General features: G+C 37.5%; 1 protein-coding gene across 9 annotated transcripts in view; it reads right to left on the reverse strand.

Moving 5' to 3' along the window:
• The window catches only part of FBXW7 (F-box and WD repeat domain containing 7), a 283,629-nt gene that overhangs the window by 116,885 nt on the left and 145,032 nt on the right, over positions 1–21,712 (reverse strand). The window contains exon 3 of one of the 9 annotated variants that reach the window (XM_073341360.1): positions 13,835–14,460. The exons of 7 other annotated variants lie outside the window; for them this stretch is intronic. In XM_073341360.1, coding sequence (XP_073197461.1) covers positions 14,455–14,460 — 6 coding nt within the window. In that variant the 3' untranslated portion in view covers positions 13,835–14,454. Of the gene's footprint in view, positions 1–13,834; positions 14,461–21,081; positions 21,683–21,712 lie in introns of those variants that run through there. One more of the 9 variants, XM_073341358.1, reaches the window with a different exon arrangement.

Here is a 21,712-nt window from a genome sequence, read left to right on the forward strand (position 1 = left end):
GGATCTTTGCCATGTTCTATTAAATGTGTAATAAAAAACAAGGCTCCAGGATATCTTGAAGACAACATATGTAGATTTTCAGTTACAAACTGAAGCACAAATATTACTGAAATCAAATTATGTAAGTGCTAGGAAAAGTACCTCAAGGCAACATGCACTACACCTTTAAATACTTCTTCATCGACCGAAATCACCGTAACAAGGCATATTTCAGGCCAAGCAATGCAACTTCAGATTTTTAAGAATTCTGTACTTACCCGTCTACGGCAGAAGGGGAGGCCCTGGGCAATGATGCTGATGCTAAATATCTTCATCACAGTTTGGTGTGGCAAAGGTTCTTTTGTACTTTTAAGATCAATAGGAACCAAGCCATGGTTTATGGTAGCTTTTCCTGGTTTTGACATTTTACAGTTCTTGCTTGGTCACAAATCTATTAGCAATGTAAGGCCATTGCTAAAAAATGTAAAAGCAAAATTGCATGACTTCTTTTAAAAATAAAGTTTACAAACAGATGAGCCAGCTCCCCACAGCCTGCTGACTTTGTCTTTCAACCTTCTCCTGCCAAGTAACTGGACTTCTCTGCTGCTTAGTGAAGTGCAAGCTATCCCAGTATAGACAGGAATTATAAACTACTAATGTGAAGGCAGACTGCTCTTGCCAATCAAACAGCTTGGGGGACCTCCCATGCAGAAGACACCATCTTCTGAAAGGGGTGCATAAGATTCAAAATTTAAAAAAAAACACATCTGCTTTTAGTTTTAAAAGACAAACCCACTTACACAAGGACTTTACAGAAAAATTGAAGACTTGTCCTTTGAGAGGGAAATGGCAAATTCAGTCTTAAATCACTTCAGGTGTTATCACAGTATCACACTGTGACTTACTATACCCTGGGGGAGCGTCTTGTAACCCCCATATTCCTCATCTGTATGTAATTGTGATATTGCATAAAAAGCATGCCATGTGAGATATCAGGGAAATGGTTATGATCAGCTGAAAGTCACTGTTCTATCTAAATACGTATATCTTTAGTACATATGAATTTATGAGATTGTTTTGTATGATTGTCACTAAAACATGCTGTAAATTGGGGAATCAACCAAATGACAGCTCCCCAGAGACAATAGCAAGGAAAGTAACCAACGCACAGGCATGGTGTCAAATAACCATCAACAGCCATTGTCCAACAAGGGAGTTATAATTCAGTGACTCACCTGCATGAGGCCACACCAGGGGAATTGCTCAACTTTGCCTGGGGACTCAGCAATGCCCAACAGACATGCCCGGACTTGTGTCCTCCAAGCACGTGACTGAGGGTATAAAACAGAACACAGGGGGCTCATGGTTGGCCTTCCTCCTGAACCCACCTATGCTGCAAGCAACAATGTCACTGAGAAGACTTAAGACTCCAACAGAGAAGAGTGGCCCAGGTTTCAAGGGTGAAATCTGTGTACTATGAACTGCAGTATCCAGTGTGGTGAAAAAAACTGCTTAATCAAGATGTTGCCCAGTCTAATAGGGTTGAGAATTTAGACTGCGCGCTCATATTTTATTTTATTTTTTCCAGTTCAATCTTTAAAAAAAAAACTGCACACATGTAAAGGGAATAATGTTTTACCTGAGTACGAAATTTTCAAGAGGCCTTAGTAGTTGTGGTATTTTACCATTGCACCTAGGAAGCCTAGTCATAGACCAAGACCCTATTGTGCTAGGTGCTGTATTACACAGCCCCAGTGAGTTTACAATCTCAGTATAAGGCCTTGTCTACACTACAGAGTTTTGTCAACGAAAGTTATTCTGCTTTAATTAAAGCACTTTAATTAAATTGCTGTTGCATGTCCACACTATGGTCCTTGTGTCAGCAGAGCACATCCACACTTACAACTCTTGCACCAACACAGAGAGCAGTGCACTGTGGGTAGCTATCCCACTGTGCAACTGGCTGCAGAGTGCTTTGGGAAGGGTTTGCAATGTCCCATGGGGCACGTTTCTCAATCCAATCCTTCCATGGGGCGGATGCATGCCTGCAGAGCAGCAGAGTTCAAAACAGTGAGCAGAGCGGTCACAGCGAGCATTGTGGAATACTGGGGGAGGCCAGTTATGTCAATATAACAAACGGCAGCATCTACACTGATGCTCTGTTGTTTTAACTTTGCTGCAAAAAGCTTTATGTCTCTTGTCGAGGTGGTTTTGTTTTGCTGCCAAAAGTAGCTTTTTAAAAGCTGCCTTTTGCCGACAAAACTGTGTAGCATAGACAAGGCTGAAGACAAGAGAAAACAGATGGATACAGAAAGACAGGGAGTACAAGGAAACAATGAGACAATACTGGTCAGCACAATAGGCAGTGGTCTCTGCACATCAGCAGTCTTGTCAATTTTTTTACAGGTCTCATAGCAAAAGAGTTTTGAGGAGGGATTTGTAGGTGCATAATAAAGTAGCTTTGCTGATGTTCATAGGGAATGCCACCCAAGACTGTGGGGCAACATGGGAAAAAGCAAAAAGGCATTTGTTTAGAAGTGGGCAATGGAGGCTGGCATCATCACTTTCAGAGTGGATTAAGATAAATAATTTGTTCCAGAAAAAAGTGTCCACATATGGAGATATTCAGAATAGCTACTCCACTTTAAGTTCAGAAACTACCTTAATCCAAATTAATTTTCAAGTTTAGACAAGGCCTGAGCTGTGTGGGGTTTTTGTTTTGTTGTGGTTCTGAATGTTTATTTCTCTCATGGATAATACTGACTAGCTGAACTGATGCAAGTTGTCCCAATTCCATTTCTACATATCCACTTCTCTTCCACGCTCACAGGCTTATTACATACTACTGGACTGCAGATGTTATTTATTTCTCATATTATGGACACTAACACAGAGGACCCAATTAGTATATGGGCCCCACAGTGCTACGCAAACACAAAAGAAAAGAATGTTGTTGGCCTGAAAATCTTACAATCTAATTTAAGCAGTAAGTGGGTGAAAGAAGCAGAGGAAAATGGAAAAGGTAGCTCTCTTAACACTGATAGGAATGTGTTATTTATACCAGCCACTATATATGTGCATATGTGAGATAAGCTGAAAATTTGAGTTTTAGTGCTAAAGAAAGCTGGCAAATAAATGAAAGTAGCTTGATCTTCAAAAGCTGCTCCCATTAACTTTCATTAAAATAAAAAAGGAACTTTTTTGAAAATCAGGTCACTTCTATTTGTATACATAAACATTGGTGCCTAACTTTAGGCATTTGTGTTTGAAAGTTTTGGTCTTAGGTTGTCATCAAATGCTATCCTGTTATTGGTCAGACCCTCTAAAACCACATAGTTCCTGGACACAGCACTGAAGAGAATCTACTTTGAAACAGAGATGTAGAAAAGTAATAGAACTTTGAACTACCTTCAAACTGAAGAAATAGAAAGTGGATCATTAATAGGGCTCTATAGGAACAATTTACTTCCTTTGACCGAGTAAGTAATATTAAATGGGCTTACTCTTTCAGCCTAACTGACCAGGAAGATTACATTAAAAACAGTGCAGTGAGAATTTCTGAGAATAATGGATTTTGGCTTACCTGTATTAACAAGCAGCTTGAAATTTTACAGAATCCTCTGCTAGAGCTACATAACTAGTTACCCAGTTCTGAAATGTTAACTTTAATATTACTGAGAAAATAAAGAAAAACATAAAACTGCAGTATGTACTGATTTTTTCCCCATAAAGCGCTAAATCAATCATTTGCAGCTACAGGAAAATAGAAAAACAAAACAAAACAAAAACATGCTTTTCCCAGAGTTCTTATCATTGGTGAACAGGTGCCCTCAAATGGATAACATAGAGCATTGCAACATTGTAAAATACAACCTCACCAATTTTTATTTTTATTGTTTTTTTTTTTAAACACACACTTCACCTTCGCCCTCCCCACTTTCAATTTGGAGCTATTTTATTGTATACTTAGTTAGCTGTAAGAGAATTCTGGAAAACCTTAGATTTGTCTGACTGGACATTATATAGAAGTTTATTCCTCATCCACCACGCATTCATCTCCCTACAGATGTACAAGAACCAGTCTTTTGACTTTACGGAGAACAATTCCTGAGTGGAAACCAGCTTTTCATCAGCCAACTACCAGAAAGGCTTTCCTACACTTGAAAGTTGTAATGTTTTAAATCGATATAGTTAATGTGGTACCACTCCAACAGTTATATTGTTAGGAAGGTGCTTTATACCAGCATAGCTTGTTTCCGTACAGGCTGGGGAATAAGTAAACTGCTTCCATACTAGAGGAATGGTTAACACCCACCCACAACTGGCATAGTTATACTGTACAAAACTTGTGTGTAGGCAAAGGATACATAATGGAATGATCGTATCAGCAGTCAAAAGAAAGTAAGTCTCCCTCCCAACACCTGAGGAAAACTACGAGAAAACAGAATAATGACCAGATAGATACAGAAAAACCTGAAATTTTAGAATTAAATTCTGCACATTTCACCCTTAAGCATTATTATGAGACCACTACTGTTAAATCTTTGATGGGAAGCAGGGAGATATTTTCTGCATGCTATTATGTTGTACATATACACACAAGCAGTTTTATATATACAGAGAGAGAGCGAGAAAGAGAGAGAGAAACAAAAGTGGAGGGAAGGAAAACTGAGCATATGTTCAACCAAAATAAAAGTTTCCATTTCCTAGTAACCAGTACTTAGTTTCTCAAAAGTAAACGAAGGAATATTCGATAATATTCAATGTTTCCTTATTATGTCAAGGAAAATATAAATTAATTATTCTTTCCAGTTGGTTAACTAATAGACAATTTTAAAAGTTTATTCTATTTTATTCTTACAATTCTTCTTGAATTTTTCCATCAGTAGATGAGTATACTATATTGTTTGTAACTGGCAATTATTTATAAAAATAATTTATGTATTTTAAATTCACAGATCTCCTAGCTTTACTTTATTTCCCCTTCTTGTTTTTAAAACTATTTTAAAGCATTTGTCTTCATTCCTTCATTAAACATTTCAGGAAGTATTTCAGATATGTAACATAAACCCAACTGCATCGTCTTACATTTTACAAATATTCTAGAAATGTCTGGCCAATCTTTATTGGCTATAACATGATTTGTCTGATGATTAAGTTTAACTCTTTGGTCTGTTCAGGGTTCCACCAGCTGTTAAAAAGAACTCCTACAGTTGTTATCCAAGAATTCAGTTGCTGATTACTTATTTTTGCTGTGGTTGCACCGTAAAAGAAAACTAAAACAAGCTAAAACAGGTAGACAGGTCATTCAAAACATTGTAACAATGGGTTAAAAGGTCAAATACTTAACATTTGGGGGAGGCAAATGTGAACTGAACAGGAAAAGAAGAAAACTGTAATATTAACTTTACACACTAAAAATTAAACTTTATGATTATGCTACTTTAATATTTAAACAATGTATATGATTTTCAATTAGAAACTACCTATGTATGTATTCAAGATTCCCAAGACAATACTGAAAATCTTTAATAGTGCAGAATGACGTTTATTAGGAAGGGCTACTAAAAAGTAGGGCTGTCAAGCGATTAAAAAAATTAATCACGATTAATCATACTATTAATAATAGAATACCATTTATTTAAATATTTTTGGGTATTTTCTACATTATCAAATATATTGGTTTCAATTACAACACAGAATACAAAGTGTACAGTGCTCACTTTATATTTTTTTATTACAAGTATTTGCACTGTAAAAAACAAAAGAAACATTATTTTTCAATTCACCTAATACAAATACTGTAGTGCAATCTCTTTATCCTGAAAGTTGAATTTACAAATGTAGAATTATGTACAAAAAAACTGCATTCAAAAATCGAACAATGTAAAATTTTAGAGCCTGCAAGTCCATTCAGTCCTACTTCTTGTTCAGCCAATCACTCATACAAATAAGTTTGGCTACATTTCCAGAAGGTAATGCTGCATGCTTCTTGTTTACGTCACCTGAAAGCAAGAAGAGGCATTCTCATGACACTGTTGTAGCCAGCATCGCAAGATATGTACGTGCCAGATGCGCTAAAGATTCATATGTCCCTTCATTCTTCAGTCATCATTCCAGGAGACACGCGTCCATGCTGATGACAGGTTCTGCTCAATAACAATCCAAAGCAACTTTCTTTTTTTGGTGGTTTGGGTTCTGTAGTTTCCGCATCAGAGTGTTGTTCTTTTAAGACTTCTGAGAGCATGCTCCACACCTCATGCCTCTCAGATTTTGGAAGACGCTTCAGATTCTTAAACCTTGGGTCAAGTGCTATATCTATCTTTACAAAGCTCACATTTGTACTGTGCCGGTGCACCCCATAAGGCTTTATGGAAATATGCTTATGAATGTATATATGACATAACTGGAATATGTCTTATGCTATATATGCCATATAACGTATCTATGTAAAGGTTAGGATCTACTGAATATATTCATCCTATTTGTATGCATGTGTCGTTGTATTCAAAGTTATGAATATTGACTGTATACTTGTTTGATTTTAAAATAACCTCAGTAAGGCTTTTGGTCAGCTTCCTTAGAATGGAATTTGCACGTTAAGTGCCCAGTAAAGAAGCACTTAATGGACAATGGATCTTGGAAGGCTCCAATCCACATAAGTCTACATGAGGACATTAAAGGTAGCATGTAAACCATGGCTGCTACATGTAAGTTCTGAGTCATGCATGGACAGGTGACTTGCCCATGTGACTCCAAAACTCCATCTTGTAGCTGGAATTTGACACAGGGGAAGGGAGGGGTTTCCACCCACAAGAGAAAGTCTATTTAAACCCCTGGGAGATCCCTCCATTTTGTCTTCCCTTCCAGCTAGCTCAAGAGATAGCCGCTCCACTCCCAAGGATACCTGAAAGAAACTGGAACAAAGGACAGTAAACTACAAGGGGTGTGAGTTATTGCTGGACCCAGACTAGAGGGAGACTAGTCTGTAAAAGGAAGCTTACTCAAACTCCTCTGAGCATGAGGTTTTATCTGCATTCAGTTTTCTTACTGTATTAGACATAGACTTGTGTGTTCTATTTTATTTTGCTTGGTAATTCACTTTGTTCTATCTGTTACTACTTGGAACCACTTAAATACTACTTTCTGTATTTAATAAAATCACTTTTTACTTATTAATTAACTTATTAATTAATGCATTAATACCTGGGGGGAGGAAACAGCTGTGAACCTCCCTCTATCCATGTTACAGAGGGCAAACAATTTATGAGTTTACCCTATATAAGCTTTATACAAGGTAAAATGGATTTATTTGGGGTTTGGACCCCATTGGGAGTTGGGCATCTGAGAATTAAAGACAGGTACACTTCTTAAGCTGCTTTCAGTTTAAGCCTACAGCTGTTAGGGGATGTGGTTCAGACCTGGGTCTGGGTTTGCAGCAGGCTAGCAGGTCTGGCTCAAACCAGGCAGGGCACTGAAGTCCCTGGCTGGGAGGGCAGGGAAAGCAGAGGCAGAAGTAGTCTTGGCACATCAGTTGCCAACCCCAAGGGGGTTTCTGTGATCCAACCTGTCACAGGTACTGTCTTTGTGTTTTGTCAAATCTGCAGTGAAAGGTGTTCTTAAAATGAACAATGTGTGCTGAGTCATCATCCGAGACTGCTATAACTTGAAATATATGGCAGAATATGGGTAAAACAGAGCAGGGGACATATAATTCTCCCCCATGGAGTTCAATCACAAATTTAATTTTCAAATTTTTTTTTAAACAAGCGTCATCGGCATGGAAGCATGTTCTCTGGAACGATGGCCGAAGCATGAAGAGGCATGCACACGTCTAGCATATCTGGCACGTAAATACCTTGCAATACCATGCACAAAAGTGACATGCAAATGCCTGTTTTCACGTTCTGGTGACATTATAAATAAGAAGAGAGCAGCATTATCTCCTGTAAATGTAAACAAACTTGTCTGTTTTAGCGAAAGAGTGAACAAGAAGTAGGACTGAGTGGCCTTGTAGGCTCTGAAGTTTTACATTGTTTTGTGTTTGAGTGCACTTATGTAATAAAAAAAATTCTACATTTATAAGTTACACTTTCATGACCAAGAGATTGCAGTACAATACTTGTATGAGGTGAATTGAAAAATACTATCTTATTTTTACAGTACAAATATTTAGAATAAAAAATAATACACACTTTGATTTCAATTACAACACAGAATACAATATATATGAAAATGTAGAAAAACATCCAAAGTATTTAATAAATTTCAATTGTATTCTATTCTTTAACAGTGCAATTAAAACTGAAATTAATCGTGATCAAGTTTTTAAATCACAATTACTTTTTTTGAGTTAATCATGTGAGTTAACTGTGATTAATCAACAGCCCTACTAAAAAGTAGTCTGTCACTTGATTTCCCCCACTCTTCTCACTATAAAAATCAACCCTAGAAAGGCCTTAAAAGGGATGAAAATAACTAGTTAATGTCAGTCTCAGTATGTACTGTTCAATAACCTCTTTGGTGGTATAACTTGCTGTCCAGCCACCTTTCACTCAGGCTAAAGAAATATTTCTTATATAAAATAAGACGGTACAGGACCCTCACTTGCACAATTCCATCCATTTCTGGAGTTTAACCAGTGTCAAAATGGAAGGTTGAACATGTAACTAGCATTAAATTTCAGACTTATTAACATGTATAAAGAAAATGACTCATTTTGTTGCTAGAGACCTTAAATACAAGACCACCAAATTTTTCTTATTACAACTATAAAATACATATAAAACCCAACAAATGTAATATAACCAATTGTTACACTGGCATGCACATGAGAGTGACAAATTAAGCTACATAATCCTTCTCAGCTGGTTAATAGCATACTGCAAAGGGGTGTGAGTCTATTAATAATAGCTCAAAATATGCAAAGTAAAGAATGTCTGGGTTTCAGAAAAAAGCAGGTAGCCCAAGAAAGAGCTGACATTCTGGGCTGGCCCACACTTTTACCACCTTCCCCTTGTTTTCATTTTCATATAAACTTTTGCTTTCTTTCATTTGTTCAAGTGTCATTCATTCCTACAAAGTACAACAACGGTTACCTCTTAAGTAAAAGAAAAAAAAAAGACTAAAATCTACTTTTGGAGTTAATTGGTAACACTTCAAGGAATCAAACGAGACACACTACTAGGAGTCGCTTCTACATTTCTCCCCCTTATGCCTTATAAACTTTTACGGATTATGGATGATAGTTCAGGTTCCCCAGAGCACAGGAGCCCTGAGTGTACTTGATGGATGATTTGTGTAATAGTAACAGCAGCTTTTTAGAAAGCAGTTTGGCCTCCATACTTTTGAACAAGTACTGCTGCCTGTGTTCAAAAATGATGTAGCTGGGTAAAAGCCCCAAACCAGTCTTTCAGAACAGCCTAATTTTTTATAAAGTCCAGCCTCGAACAGAAGAAGAAGAATCACTCTCGGCTGGAACAATGAGACTCATACCCAAAAATCGAATACCTGAGATAGCTACCATGAAATTAATTCGCTGTATCACTTTATAATTATTCCTTTCATCTTCAGGGTTACACTTTACTCAGACTTTTTAATCAAGGTAAAGTACTATATATTTTTTTAAATTATATTTGACTGAGGGACAATTGGATAGCTCATGAAATTAGTAAAAAGGGATTCAGCATATGTCACACCTCTGAGTAAATAGTTAACCATATTCAGGTCAGCAGCAACAAAAAGTAGCTTTCATCAGAGGGACATTCAGTAGTCTAAGTGAAGTGAACTGGTCGTCTCAGTCCAGCTCAAAATGTTAGTGTGATCAAGTCTCCTTCCAAAGGCTGGACTAGACAGAAAAAAAAAAAAAAAGAGAGAGCCTGCTACTTCCTCACAGCTAACAGTATTCCTACTTGACTTCAAGTAGTAGTGGATTTGAGTTGAAAATTATGGGTTTCAGCCCTGTTGATAATCTATAGTGCATCTGTATCTATATCACCAAGTATTTATAACACTTTCCATTTTGGCAGAGAGAGGTCATGGACTGAGTGGGCATGATAAAATTTAGTAAGTGTTCACAAAATTATATTTCATGTCACAGATGAGAACAACGCTACTGATTCCAAAACCTGAACAACTCGATAGTTCAGAATTTGCTGGTTTAGTTTTATGTAGCACATGGCCAGATAATGAAGTTTGAATGAAAAAGTCACAGCTTTTGATAAGCCAAGACCAAATATACAAGTTAAGTAAAGACGAGTGACCTCTTACACAGAGAAAAGGAGCTGCTATACTGTCAGGTTTGGACTTATTCAGCATGGGTGGGAGATCTCTGAATTCCATCAGTAATCATATCACTATAACTCCATGCTCTGTCACAAGTTCTTCCAGTGACCAACTGAAACTTAAAGGGGAAGATGGGGGAGCAGAGAAGGAAGAAGGTGGAGACGAGGAAGGGTGGGTTTAATTACAACCATTTCCAACTAACCATGAGAACTGGGAGTAAGAACAGCAACACTGCCTGATAGAATTATGTTCTGTGCTTTCCACTGGCAGATTCATGGAATGTATAGCTATTGTCCTTTCTGTGATTGAGAACTAGTGGGACCCATCTGTGAGTTAGCCAATTTAAAAAGAAACTAACAGTGTATTTCACACATTTGTACTGATACATACATACATACACACACGGTTTTATATAAAGTTATATATAAACCAAATATTATTTAGTAATTCACATACTAAATTATTTACATTACCAGTTTAGGATGAAGTACAAAAATGTTACAATGCTAAAATTAAAATTTTCACAGGTGATCAGGAAAACTGCAATTTGTGAATTGTTTAAATTATCCACACAATTCGAGAAAAGATACAAACAACTGGATTAAGCATATATTTATCCAACAAACAAGAGGCTTTAAATCACACAGAGTAGTTACAAGATTTGTCAGAGGTAAATTGTTGTATTAGTTTAATATTTCCCACTCTCTGTATTTTGATGTACGGATTGTGGTGGAGGTGAGGGGGGAAAGAAGCTAAACTTGCCCAATTTACTCAGTGGTTAAATGTTCATGTGGGGTTTTGGTAGAAAACAAAAAAATTCACAACAACAGTATAAACCTATACAGAATGTAAGTGACATCTCAAACTATTCTGGCTTTGTTAATCATTAATAGCCACTGATATAAGTAACTTCAGGTACAGCTCATATATAACCACATACCACCAAAGAGAAATAACTATGATATTAAATAAATAGTCAAAATGTTTCTTTCCTTTGTATACACATTAGCTACTTGTTATCCAAGTATTCCTCTCTTTTACCTGGAATAGTTTTGCTTCCAAATATGAAGATTGCTTGGCACAGAACTGAAAACTGATAGAAAATGTACACCAAAAGGAAAGCTGTACTATGCATGGTCAGGTTTAAAGAAATGTGAATATTACCACTTACTTACCATTTGTCACATGACAACATATATTCAGATAAACTAGAAAATAAATGGTTTCAGAGTAGCAGCCATGTTAGTCTGTATCCGCAAAAAGAAAAGGAGTACTTGTGGCACCTTAGAGACTAACAAATTTATTTGAGCATAAGCATAGCTCACGAAAGCTTACACTCAAATAAATTTGCTAGTCTCTAAGGTGCCACAAATACTCCTTTTTAAAAAAGAAATAAACGTTCACAAAGAGATAGATTTTTAAACTATTTCTTTTACTTTACTGAAACTGACAACAGTAACAAATATGCCACTGGATAAAATATAGTCCTGATGTAGCCATTAAACATAGCTTTGGCCTTCAGGAACCACCAACCCCCTGCAAGACCTTTCCAAATGCAACAGTTTTGCAAGTATATGTTACCACTTCCATATAAGAAGCAATGAGTTAACTTAATCACATGTTGATTGTTGGTTTCATTAAATACATGGATCTGTAAAACAATTACAACTACTAAAAACAAAGCTAACACTGAATGAATTGTTAGTGATTGTTGTTTTTTCTTATAATGCAAACTCACCAGCAAAAGTTTTACTTTCTTCACACTTCGACCGACCATTTGTATTGAGTTTCATAACAAGTACTGTCAATTTAAGCCAAGTCAGAAAAAGCGAAGCAGTTTTAATCCACACTCTGAGAACAACATCCACTGATAAAGAGCTCAGTAAATACAGCTGTATCACTCCAGACGAGAGATATTTGGGCTAATGATCACATCAGCCAACAGCACCTGCCACATAGCCAAGAACAACATAAGGAACAAATGGCATTTTTAAGTGGGGCAGAGCTCCCAAATGTATTTGTTAGACAAGCCATGTATCACTGTGTACTTCTTAAGCATACTGAAAATATCCTCACACTCATTTTCACAATTTAAATTTCTGAATATTGTTACCATATATCTGTATAATTGATAGGTTTAAATAATCTCACTTGAAAAGCGTTAAAAAAAAAGGACAACTGACACCCAAGATACTGTTTGTATTCATTACAAGACACTGTTTCAGGTAATTAAATTAAGATAAACTAGTATTTTAAGACGACTTTTTATATCAGACTACTCTGACATAGCAAACCCAGGTAGTGATGATACCTCCATTTTTAGGTTTCAATAGTGCTCCACATAGGCTCAGGGAACCAATGTAATGGAAGATTCTAATTATCACCCCCTTTTCAATAATATTCCCTTCAAAACTGGAGATTAGAGACACTGATGATCTGTGAGATTCTGATTCAAGAGATGATTTGTTGACAAAAATTTAAGATGCTGGCATTTTGCCTTCTGGAGGAGGTATTGGCAGTCTCCCCACAAACAGACTAACAGATAAGCTAGAGGAAGAACCACACATGCCTGTCTTGAGTGAATCGATTTTCAGAAGAAACCATTGAGCGACTCTGGCAGTGATGATCAGAAAAAACAGAATACATATATTTGAGATTCAGGCTTTGTCGTCACAGCAAAAAAAGGTGTGGTTTTACAATACGTTAGCTATCTTGATGTAAACTGGTGCAGACAAGGCACTGTAGCTTTTATCTCGATGTAGCTAGTCCAAGTAAACCCCAGGTGGGGGGTAAAAAGTTAGCCTCAACTAATTGCATTGAAGTAAAAACTGCAATATCTTGTCCAGTAGTCTAGATAAGTGTTTTTCAAAGTTTGGGTCGCAACCTAGTACTGGGTCGCGGAATCCAAGGCACTGAGTCGCCTTGCTCAGCACCCAGGGACCCTGGTGGCCGGCCAGTAAACACCACGCTGCAGCCCAGAAGTAGCCAGCAGCAGGTCTGGCTCCTATTAGGCTTACCAGTTAACTGATCTTAACTGTTAACCCCCGGCCACTGGACAGCCCCGTCAGTCTCCGGCCCCCAGAACCCCAGCCCTTCTCCCTTTAATCGGTTAACCATTTAAATACTATAATTTTAATCATTTAAATGGTTAGCTTTTTATTTACATCCCTAGGGCTTATGCCACCATAATTGGGGTGACACTGCATCTGTGTAGATACTCTGTTACTTACATCGGCTGTTAGCTGTCTTGTTAGGCAGAAGCCATGAAACTGACAAGAAAGCTGGGCAGCCAGAGCCCTGCTGCCTCTCTCTCCCCCGCTCCTCCCCCCCACTCCACTCCCTTGGAGAGCTGGGCAGCTGGACCCTGCTCCTGGACCCCCAGCAGCTTCCTCCCCCCTCCACTCCCTGTCCCTGGCTGGGAATATTGGCTATCTTGTCAATTACATGGCTGGGGATAGGGAGGGGCAAGTCTCCCAGGAAGCTCTCAACTCCCTGTGCAGCCCCTCTTAGGTCAGTGGAAGCACTCCTGGTGATGACGCACACCATCGACTGAAGGAGGGTAGCGTTGACATGTACCTTCAGAGTAATTACTGTGGTGGCTGTAAGTTGACCTAATAGAGGTTGACTTAAGTTTCTAGTGTAGACACAACCTCAGTCACTAGTCATTCAACTATCTCTGGAAACCATAGAGAAAAGCAGTATGGGGACCATAAAAAGGTCAACAGAAAACAGCAGAGATTATAGAACAAATGACAATATTTCTTGTAACTGCAAGTGAAATTTTAATGTTACAGATATAATTGATAGCTAGAGATTTCAAACCTTTTCCTTGAGAGAGCTACTCGGTAGCTAAGTTCTTTTGAGTCACAGACTATTTCAGGCAGGGATCACCATGTGAGTTACTAGTCATTGCAAAAATCAGAATCCATGCCCCATGCATCAATTAGTACTCTTCCTGCTCCATTTATAGACTTGACAGGAGTAGCAGAGCAATGACTGGAACACGCCTAGCTCTACCTGTAAGAGGAACTGAAACATAACCCCCACCTTTGAATGCAGAAGGGAGGAGCATATGCCCATCTCAGACAGTAGCAGGCAGGAGATGGGGTCGCTTCTTAGCCAGAGTCGTCAACATGTGAAACTTGCTCCCTGCGACCAATTCTTCTTAGAAAGCTGTGTTTATAGGCTATCTCATCCCTAGCCACAGAAAGGGTACATAATCATAATTTTGGAGTTATTTCTTTAATGTGTGTGTGGGGAGGATCTAAAAATACCACCAAAATGCACAGACAAACTGAGAATCAGTAATCCTTTCATAAACGTTAGTGTTTAAAAAGCTACATTTTTGTGTTTAGTTTACTGATATTCCTAAAGACACAGACAATAGAAAGAATAAAAAGGTTAATTGTTTCCAAATAATGCATGCTTCACAGGTAGAATTACAGCATTATGAAATTTTACCACTTGTCAAAGTTGCAAGACCTGGCGATACAAACCCAGACAATACTACAAGGACATAACATGTTAGGATGGGGATAACAGCAATAAAATGGGAGAAGACATACATGAATAGGGAGAGGAAGGAAGGAAGGGGTTGAAGGGACAGGAGGGTTATGCGGAATAGAGGTCTTACATTCTTTGAGCCATCTCAACCTTTTTATCAAAACGTATCTAGAAATGGGGTCCAAATTTCTTCAAATTCATATAATTGCCCTCTGCGGGGGTAAGCTGTTATTTCTTTAGCTTCTAACTCTGACTGGTCTGAATACCACCACTCTATTCTGGCCATAAGCCTACTCCATTTTTGTAAAATCGTGCACTTAATGATCACTGAAGCCCTCAAGTACCAAAGTCTTTTTGGCGGCATTAAACCCAGTTTAACAGGTCAGTAAACTAGGATATAATTTTTGGCTGAGGTTTGGCTGTTGAAGCTGAGCACTATCTTAACGTTTGTGTACATCTTGTTCCACAGCTGCCTGATGGTTGGACAGTCCCACAGCATATGCCTCAGGGTTTCTTTTTCTCTGTTACAGCACCAACAAACATCAGAGGATAAGGCTTTTATCTTGTGCAACCACTATGGAACCCAAACCAATTTTAATAATTTTTGTTGTTGTATCAAGAGTATCAACAGAGCCACAGACATTTTTAACGTTACATACTATGCTCTGCCACTGGGATTTTTTTTTAAACAGCTGGGATAAATCCCCTTCCCACAGTTTCACAATGAACTCCAGGCCAGTTCCTTTTCCTTAACCAAGTATGCATCGTGGACATGGACCTGGCGAGTTCATGAACCATTTCTAAGATTCCAAGTAGTTCTGGGGCCTCTGGCAGGCCTAGGGCATTTGGATCAAATTGATATGTTAGAAAGTGTCGTAATTGTAAGTACTGTCACTCGGCTGAGGATGGTAGGTAATAATGTTGCTTTAGTGTTAAAAAAGGAACAAAGCCCTCAACACTGACTTACTGTGAACTCCATATGATGCACTTGGCTCAGCCAGATCTTCCCAAATTATAGGTTTGCTCACAATTTGAAAGTTTAGATTGCCCCAAATAGATGCTTTTGCATGAGGGTGAGGATGAACTTGGGACCTCTTGGGTAGGCTAGCCCAGAACCTTCACCTCATTTTTCTACACCAGACAAAAAGACAAATGGAGGAGACCCACAGGGAAAATTGAATGTCTTAATACCATTCGATTTACATCCATGTGATATAAGGACGTTAGCACGGTGGAACCAGTTTGGTATCTGTGATATGATAGAAGCATAACAGTAATTTAATAACTGCTGCACAGCTAAACCAGAATTATTTGAAATTTTAACAACTAATCTATATATTGTATGAATGAGGAAAGTAATAAACATTATAATATTTTGACTGGTATTAACCTTCAAGTATGCACTAAATTACACTTCAATACAAAATAAAAACCAAAGTTCTACACTTAACAGTCAGGACTACTCTAAACAACACAAGGCTTTAATTATATACCTGCTTTAAAACTTAGTTTTTCTTCTAATATTATCTAAGAATTATCCAAAAATAATGTAACAGTTATAATTACTTAAAAGTAATTCTGACTTGCAGTTGTAAAAATCACCGAATAACAACTTTCATGTGTAAACAAATCAGTTTTTATTGAATATTATTAGTGTGCTCAATTGTGTATATAGAGGAAGATCTGTTTGTTGCCCCAAGGTACTTACCATTTGCCACTATATTCTACATCAGCCACAAAATTAAGACACCTTACACTGAAAATCAAAATAAAAGTTTAATATCTCTTTGCATTAGAAGAGGGTGAGGAGAGAAAAGAAGTGCACTAATCAGAAGGGGAATTCAGAAGAGGTATTTAGAAGACCAGACCATATCACCAATGACTTTCATAGCCAGATTTGAGCAATTTAACACCTTTCCTTTTTGACAAAGCTTTATTTGATTTACTCAGTTAGGAATCTGGTTACATCATTGCCACATCTGTTGGAAGTCTCAGAGACCAAAGGCATGAAGAATCAACTGATGTCTATTTCCTGTGGGTTTGTCCCTAGCAAAAAAAGTAAAAAGTGAGTTGTTCATTTTAACTTACTTTTATACTAAGTATTCACTTCACTTTGTACTTTTTGTACTCCAGGGAAAAGAAACAAACATATTAAAGTCCTACTACACAAGCCAGCTGGAAAATGCTTTAAGCGCACACTTTAAAAAAAAAAAAAAAAAAAAAAAAGATGCAGGAATAGATTTCCTTATGCTGGAAAACACCCTTCTGCACAGATTAAAACCAAAAGCAGTGTTGTGTATGACAAACATTTATTTTTGGGTTAAAAATGGTACTTTTAATTGTTAGCAGCAATGCAGAGGAAAACCCATTTATCAAGACACATTAAACAGCTTCCAGCAGAAAGCACAGTCGTAAAGCATCTGATTGTGCCCTCTGGTGTTCAACAGCATAAAAAATAGAAAGTGATGTTAAAATAATATACACAAACATTTAAAGAGTTGGTTTCCTTGATTATGTCTACTTCTTGTGCATAAACAAAGAACCTATTTCTCAAGGATTATTATTTCTGTAATTAATCCTTGATTCCCCATCTCCCCACGAAGATTTTAGTTTTCCCTTTTGATTTTCTACCCATATTTGGAGTGTCACACAACAGATCCCACTTACACACCACACCCACAGTACTTTTCACTACAACAGATGATTAATTTTTTTTTTCTCTTTTTAAAAAAAATTCTATCCATCCACAAAAATCCTGCAGAAGTACTGAAAATAACAGAATTTCACATCAGCATAGCATACGTTTAATTTCATTTACAAGCTTTCTGTACCAGCTTGAAACTAATATTCTCTCCACTATGGGATAATTTTGTCTGACCTGCAAATAGAACCTAGGTCTCCACAGGCTTGAGTCTCTTTAGGGCTGAATGAAATCTTTGCAAGCCTTGTTCAAAGTTCCTAAGGCAGATATTTTAAGTCCAGGGGCTGGGAGGTGATCCTCAACTGATACAAATTATCACAGCTCTATTCAAGTCACTAGTGCTACAATTTACACCTGCTGAGAATCTGCCCTGAGATTATTTAAAAATCTATCCTATCAACCTCTACCCAGATTACGTCTGGCCATTTCAAGGCCAGGACTGGCAGGAGTCCATAACTGTAGGGATCTCAATGCTTCATTGAACGAAACCTCTAGAAGAATAGAAAACTCTGGTGCCAATCTGGACGATGAATTTCTGTCTGGTCTTCTAAGAACAAAGGAAGAGGAGAGAGTGCACACTCACTCATTTGCCATATACTCTGCTCCTGGTGTCTGGGGCAATATATGTAGGTTGGCATAAAACAAACAAAAAACCCAGTTTAATCTAAGGATGATCCCACCACAGAAAAATCAACATTTGGTAGTAGAGTCATCCTGCTGAAGAACTACATACATCTGACTGAGGTAATTCTTCAAGAGAACACGGACCAGAAAACTGCTCAAATAATGGAAGATCAGAATGCATTTTTAACTCCACACATGGGATAGAGAAGCCAAAATGCATGTATTTGGGATTTGCTGGGTTATATCAATACTGTACACAGTTATCTGAGCATATCCTTTAGATTCACAAAACACACTCACACACAAAAACTATAAAAGTTTTCTGGTATCTTCCTGGAGAGTTTCCATCTTGAAAAGGTTTTCTCCTTAATTCTGGAGGGACAAGGAGTAACCAAGGTAGAGTAGTCTCGGACATCAATAACTCATTAGAAAGAACACACCCACTGATTTATGTCCTGACAAGCTACCTTAGAACCCAGAATCTGGATATACTCCCAGAGTAGGACTCAATAAGTCTATAAAGATAGTAATCCACTCCCTGAACTTTGTCATTGTTGTATTTGATAGAAAAATCTTGACCACTTCAATAATAAAGCAAACCCTCAGCTATATTAATTTCTAGAAGGAAGTCAAAGAGTTCTTCATGGTTGCTGACTCACCCATGTCTCAATATTCTTGAATCTTTTCAGTTGCAGACCTGGCTTCTGATTTTTAGGAAGTTCACATTAGCCTGTTATCCAAGTACAGGTGCAGACATACACCCTTCTGTTAAAGTGCCCATTAGCCACCCTCATGTGAAAACCTCAATACTATGGAACCTCAGGCATATTTTGGTGAGAAGGAAGACTAGGAATGTTGAAATAAGCATCTGATGGTCTGCCAAGCCTATGAACAACTCTCCTAGGAAAACTTCTGGCAAGCTATTATGTGAAAAGAAGGTCTTGACAAGAGCTTAATCATTTCTTTAATATCCAGTAGTAGATGACAGCTTCCTGTCACTTGAGTCTATAGAATAGATGGGATAGGTTTCCATTTCATAAAGGGCAGTGAGAGAAAAAACAACCGCTTGCTGTCTAAAAATTCCCCAGCTCTCTGAAGGCTTATTTACCTGGATTTCAAAATTTGAGTCTTTTTGCATCCCACAGGATGGGGAAGAACAGCCAACAACGCTATTTGGAACTCTATCCCTGCAAAGGAGCAGCGCTGGGCAAAATCTCCACTTGCGTGGGCATGTGAGAAATGGCTACTGAAGTTCCATTTGGAAAAGAGGACACTGGTGTGAAAAGAATAAAATGACACCAAAATTCAAGCTGCTATCTGCCTTTAAAGAAAGGGCATGCTCCTTAATGTAGAGTCGCTGCCATTCACCTGCCTCCCACTCAACAACCTGGGAACAATTTCCTGTGGCCCAAGAACCAAACCTTGTGCCAGAAATCTTAATTCACTGCACTATTGAACTCAAACAGGAGTCTTAAAACGGGGTCACTGTACTGTCACAGTCATCCTGTGATGGTGTTTTCTCAGGAGTGGGGACAGACAGAGAAACTACACATCTTAATCACTGGACCTGCCTTAGGGGCCTTTTGTAGAGACACACATCTCCTCCAACACCTCCTACCTTTGGCATAGGGGAGTTTATTTTCTGTTTTCCATCATGGAGATTTGTGACCATATTTGGTAGAATTAGGCTGACTGGTCTCAGCTGTCTGAACAGTCCATTTTTTTTCACAACATAGATCACATTAAGTAAGTGTATGAAGAACCAATTTCCTTCCCATTCACAATCATATAGACCACCTTCTTTACTCATTGCAATTTCAAAACATTCCTGTAAAACTACAGCAATTGCTTATATGGAAGAGTAATATTAGGAGCAAGCATAACTAGACATTAGTTGGCAAGCATAACTAGGATAAATTATGTCTTTACGTGGGAATCTTGAGGGAACTTTCCTTAATGTCACAGGATCCCACAAGACAAGAAAAAAAAAAAAAATCAGGTTAGAGACTTCACTCAGCAGTTTAAGTTAAAAGAAAGGGAACAGAAATAAAAAGGATTTAAAAATGAGGTCTGACAGTTAACATAAGCTGAACAATACTGGTATTACTATATTGGTAGCTACTTGTTATCTTTGCAGAAAGAAAAATGTTGCACATGTTGCCTACCCTGCTACAGAAGACAGGACCAACCTAGTAGTTGTTCTAGATTGGTGGATGTACACTCCTGAGATTAGCCGTAATAAACTGCATTCATAATAATAATTAGATGAGCATTTGTTTGGCAATAGTAGTTGTTTAGTTATCAAACAGATGCCATAACTATTATCATGAAATATAAGTGTTACTTTACATGTTTTCTGATTTTATCTAGGAAGGAAAGAGTTCTACAATAGTCTTAAGACTTTAAAAAATTTTTTTTAAAAGTGCTCCTTGGGGCCAGCAAATAGTGGTAGTTAGTACAGAACGACCAGACATACTTTTATATGAGCTTCTGGACAAGGAAGGTAACAAATTCTCTGCTGCATTACCAATGGCACAATGAGAAAGTTTACCACTCCAGTAGAGATTTAAAAAAAATAAAGATACCATTACTGCAAAACTGAAACCAAAAATGAATATACTTTTTAAGTTTCACCTAAAACCAGAAAGAAACTTATGGTTGATTCTTAGACAGTATGCTGCAGATTGCACACATTGTTTCTCCTGAAGGTGGTAGTACAAAACAAGTTAAATTAATGTACAAATAATTTACATTTAAGGGGCTAGGTAATCTGACCAGAAGCAGTAAGTAATCAGACTACAGCATCAGACACTAATGAGCCCAAAAAAGCATATGTGAAGATGTAAAAATATATCATTTTAACTTTTTGAGACTATTTGGATGAAAAAAGTCATCAGACTTGAATGGTATTCTTTTCACACGATATACCACTTGATTTCAATTTACAATAGTCAGAGCTAGAAATCACACGTACTAGAATTAGTAAGAGTCCACAAATACTTTACTTGTCTCAAAAATGCTATTCCATATAAGCATGTCAATTTTTTTAGCCTTCTACAACCCTGCTTCAGATCGTAATTGTTCATGTTCTGTCATCAACTGAGTGTGATACAACATTTAACTTTTTGCAGGACTTCTGCAGTGTTTCTTTACACAGAAGATGTTTGTATTTTTAAACTTAGATGATTTAAAAACAAGTTAGCCAAAATTAATTTTTCTTGTTGTGCTGTTGTAGTCTTAGTAATGGAATCAAAACGCAAAGTGGCTATCAGACAATACAGAAAAAATGCTAACTATGCATGCTTTCCAAACACCAGAATCTTATTTACAGCAAATGTGTCTTGTTTAAAAAATAATAAAGATTTTATTCATTATGAAAAAGCAGCAAAAGTAAAGACCATTAACCACTATCTCTTGCTCTGTGTGCATGCATGTATGTTGAGTATTGTTGTTTACATAGTTGAATTACGAATTCTGAACTTACTGATCCAGCAAGTTTAAATGCTTTTTGGGTGGAGGGATACTGTATGTTCAGCACAGAGTTCAAAATGGTTGAGTATAGATGGTTATGTCGTTCCTCATCACACTGCGCTGGTTGGAAAAAAAGCATCATAGCAGAAA

This window comes from Lepidochelys kempii, chromosome 4, assembly GCF_965140265.1.
Source record: "Lepidochelys kempii isolate rLepKem1 chromosome 4, rLepKem1.hap2, whole genome shotgun sequence".
In the NCBI taxonomy this organism is placed as follows: domain Eukaryota; kingdom Metazoa; phylum Chordata; order Testudines; family Cheloniidae; genus Lepidochelys; species Lepidochelys kempii.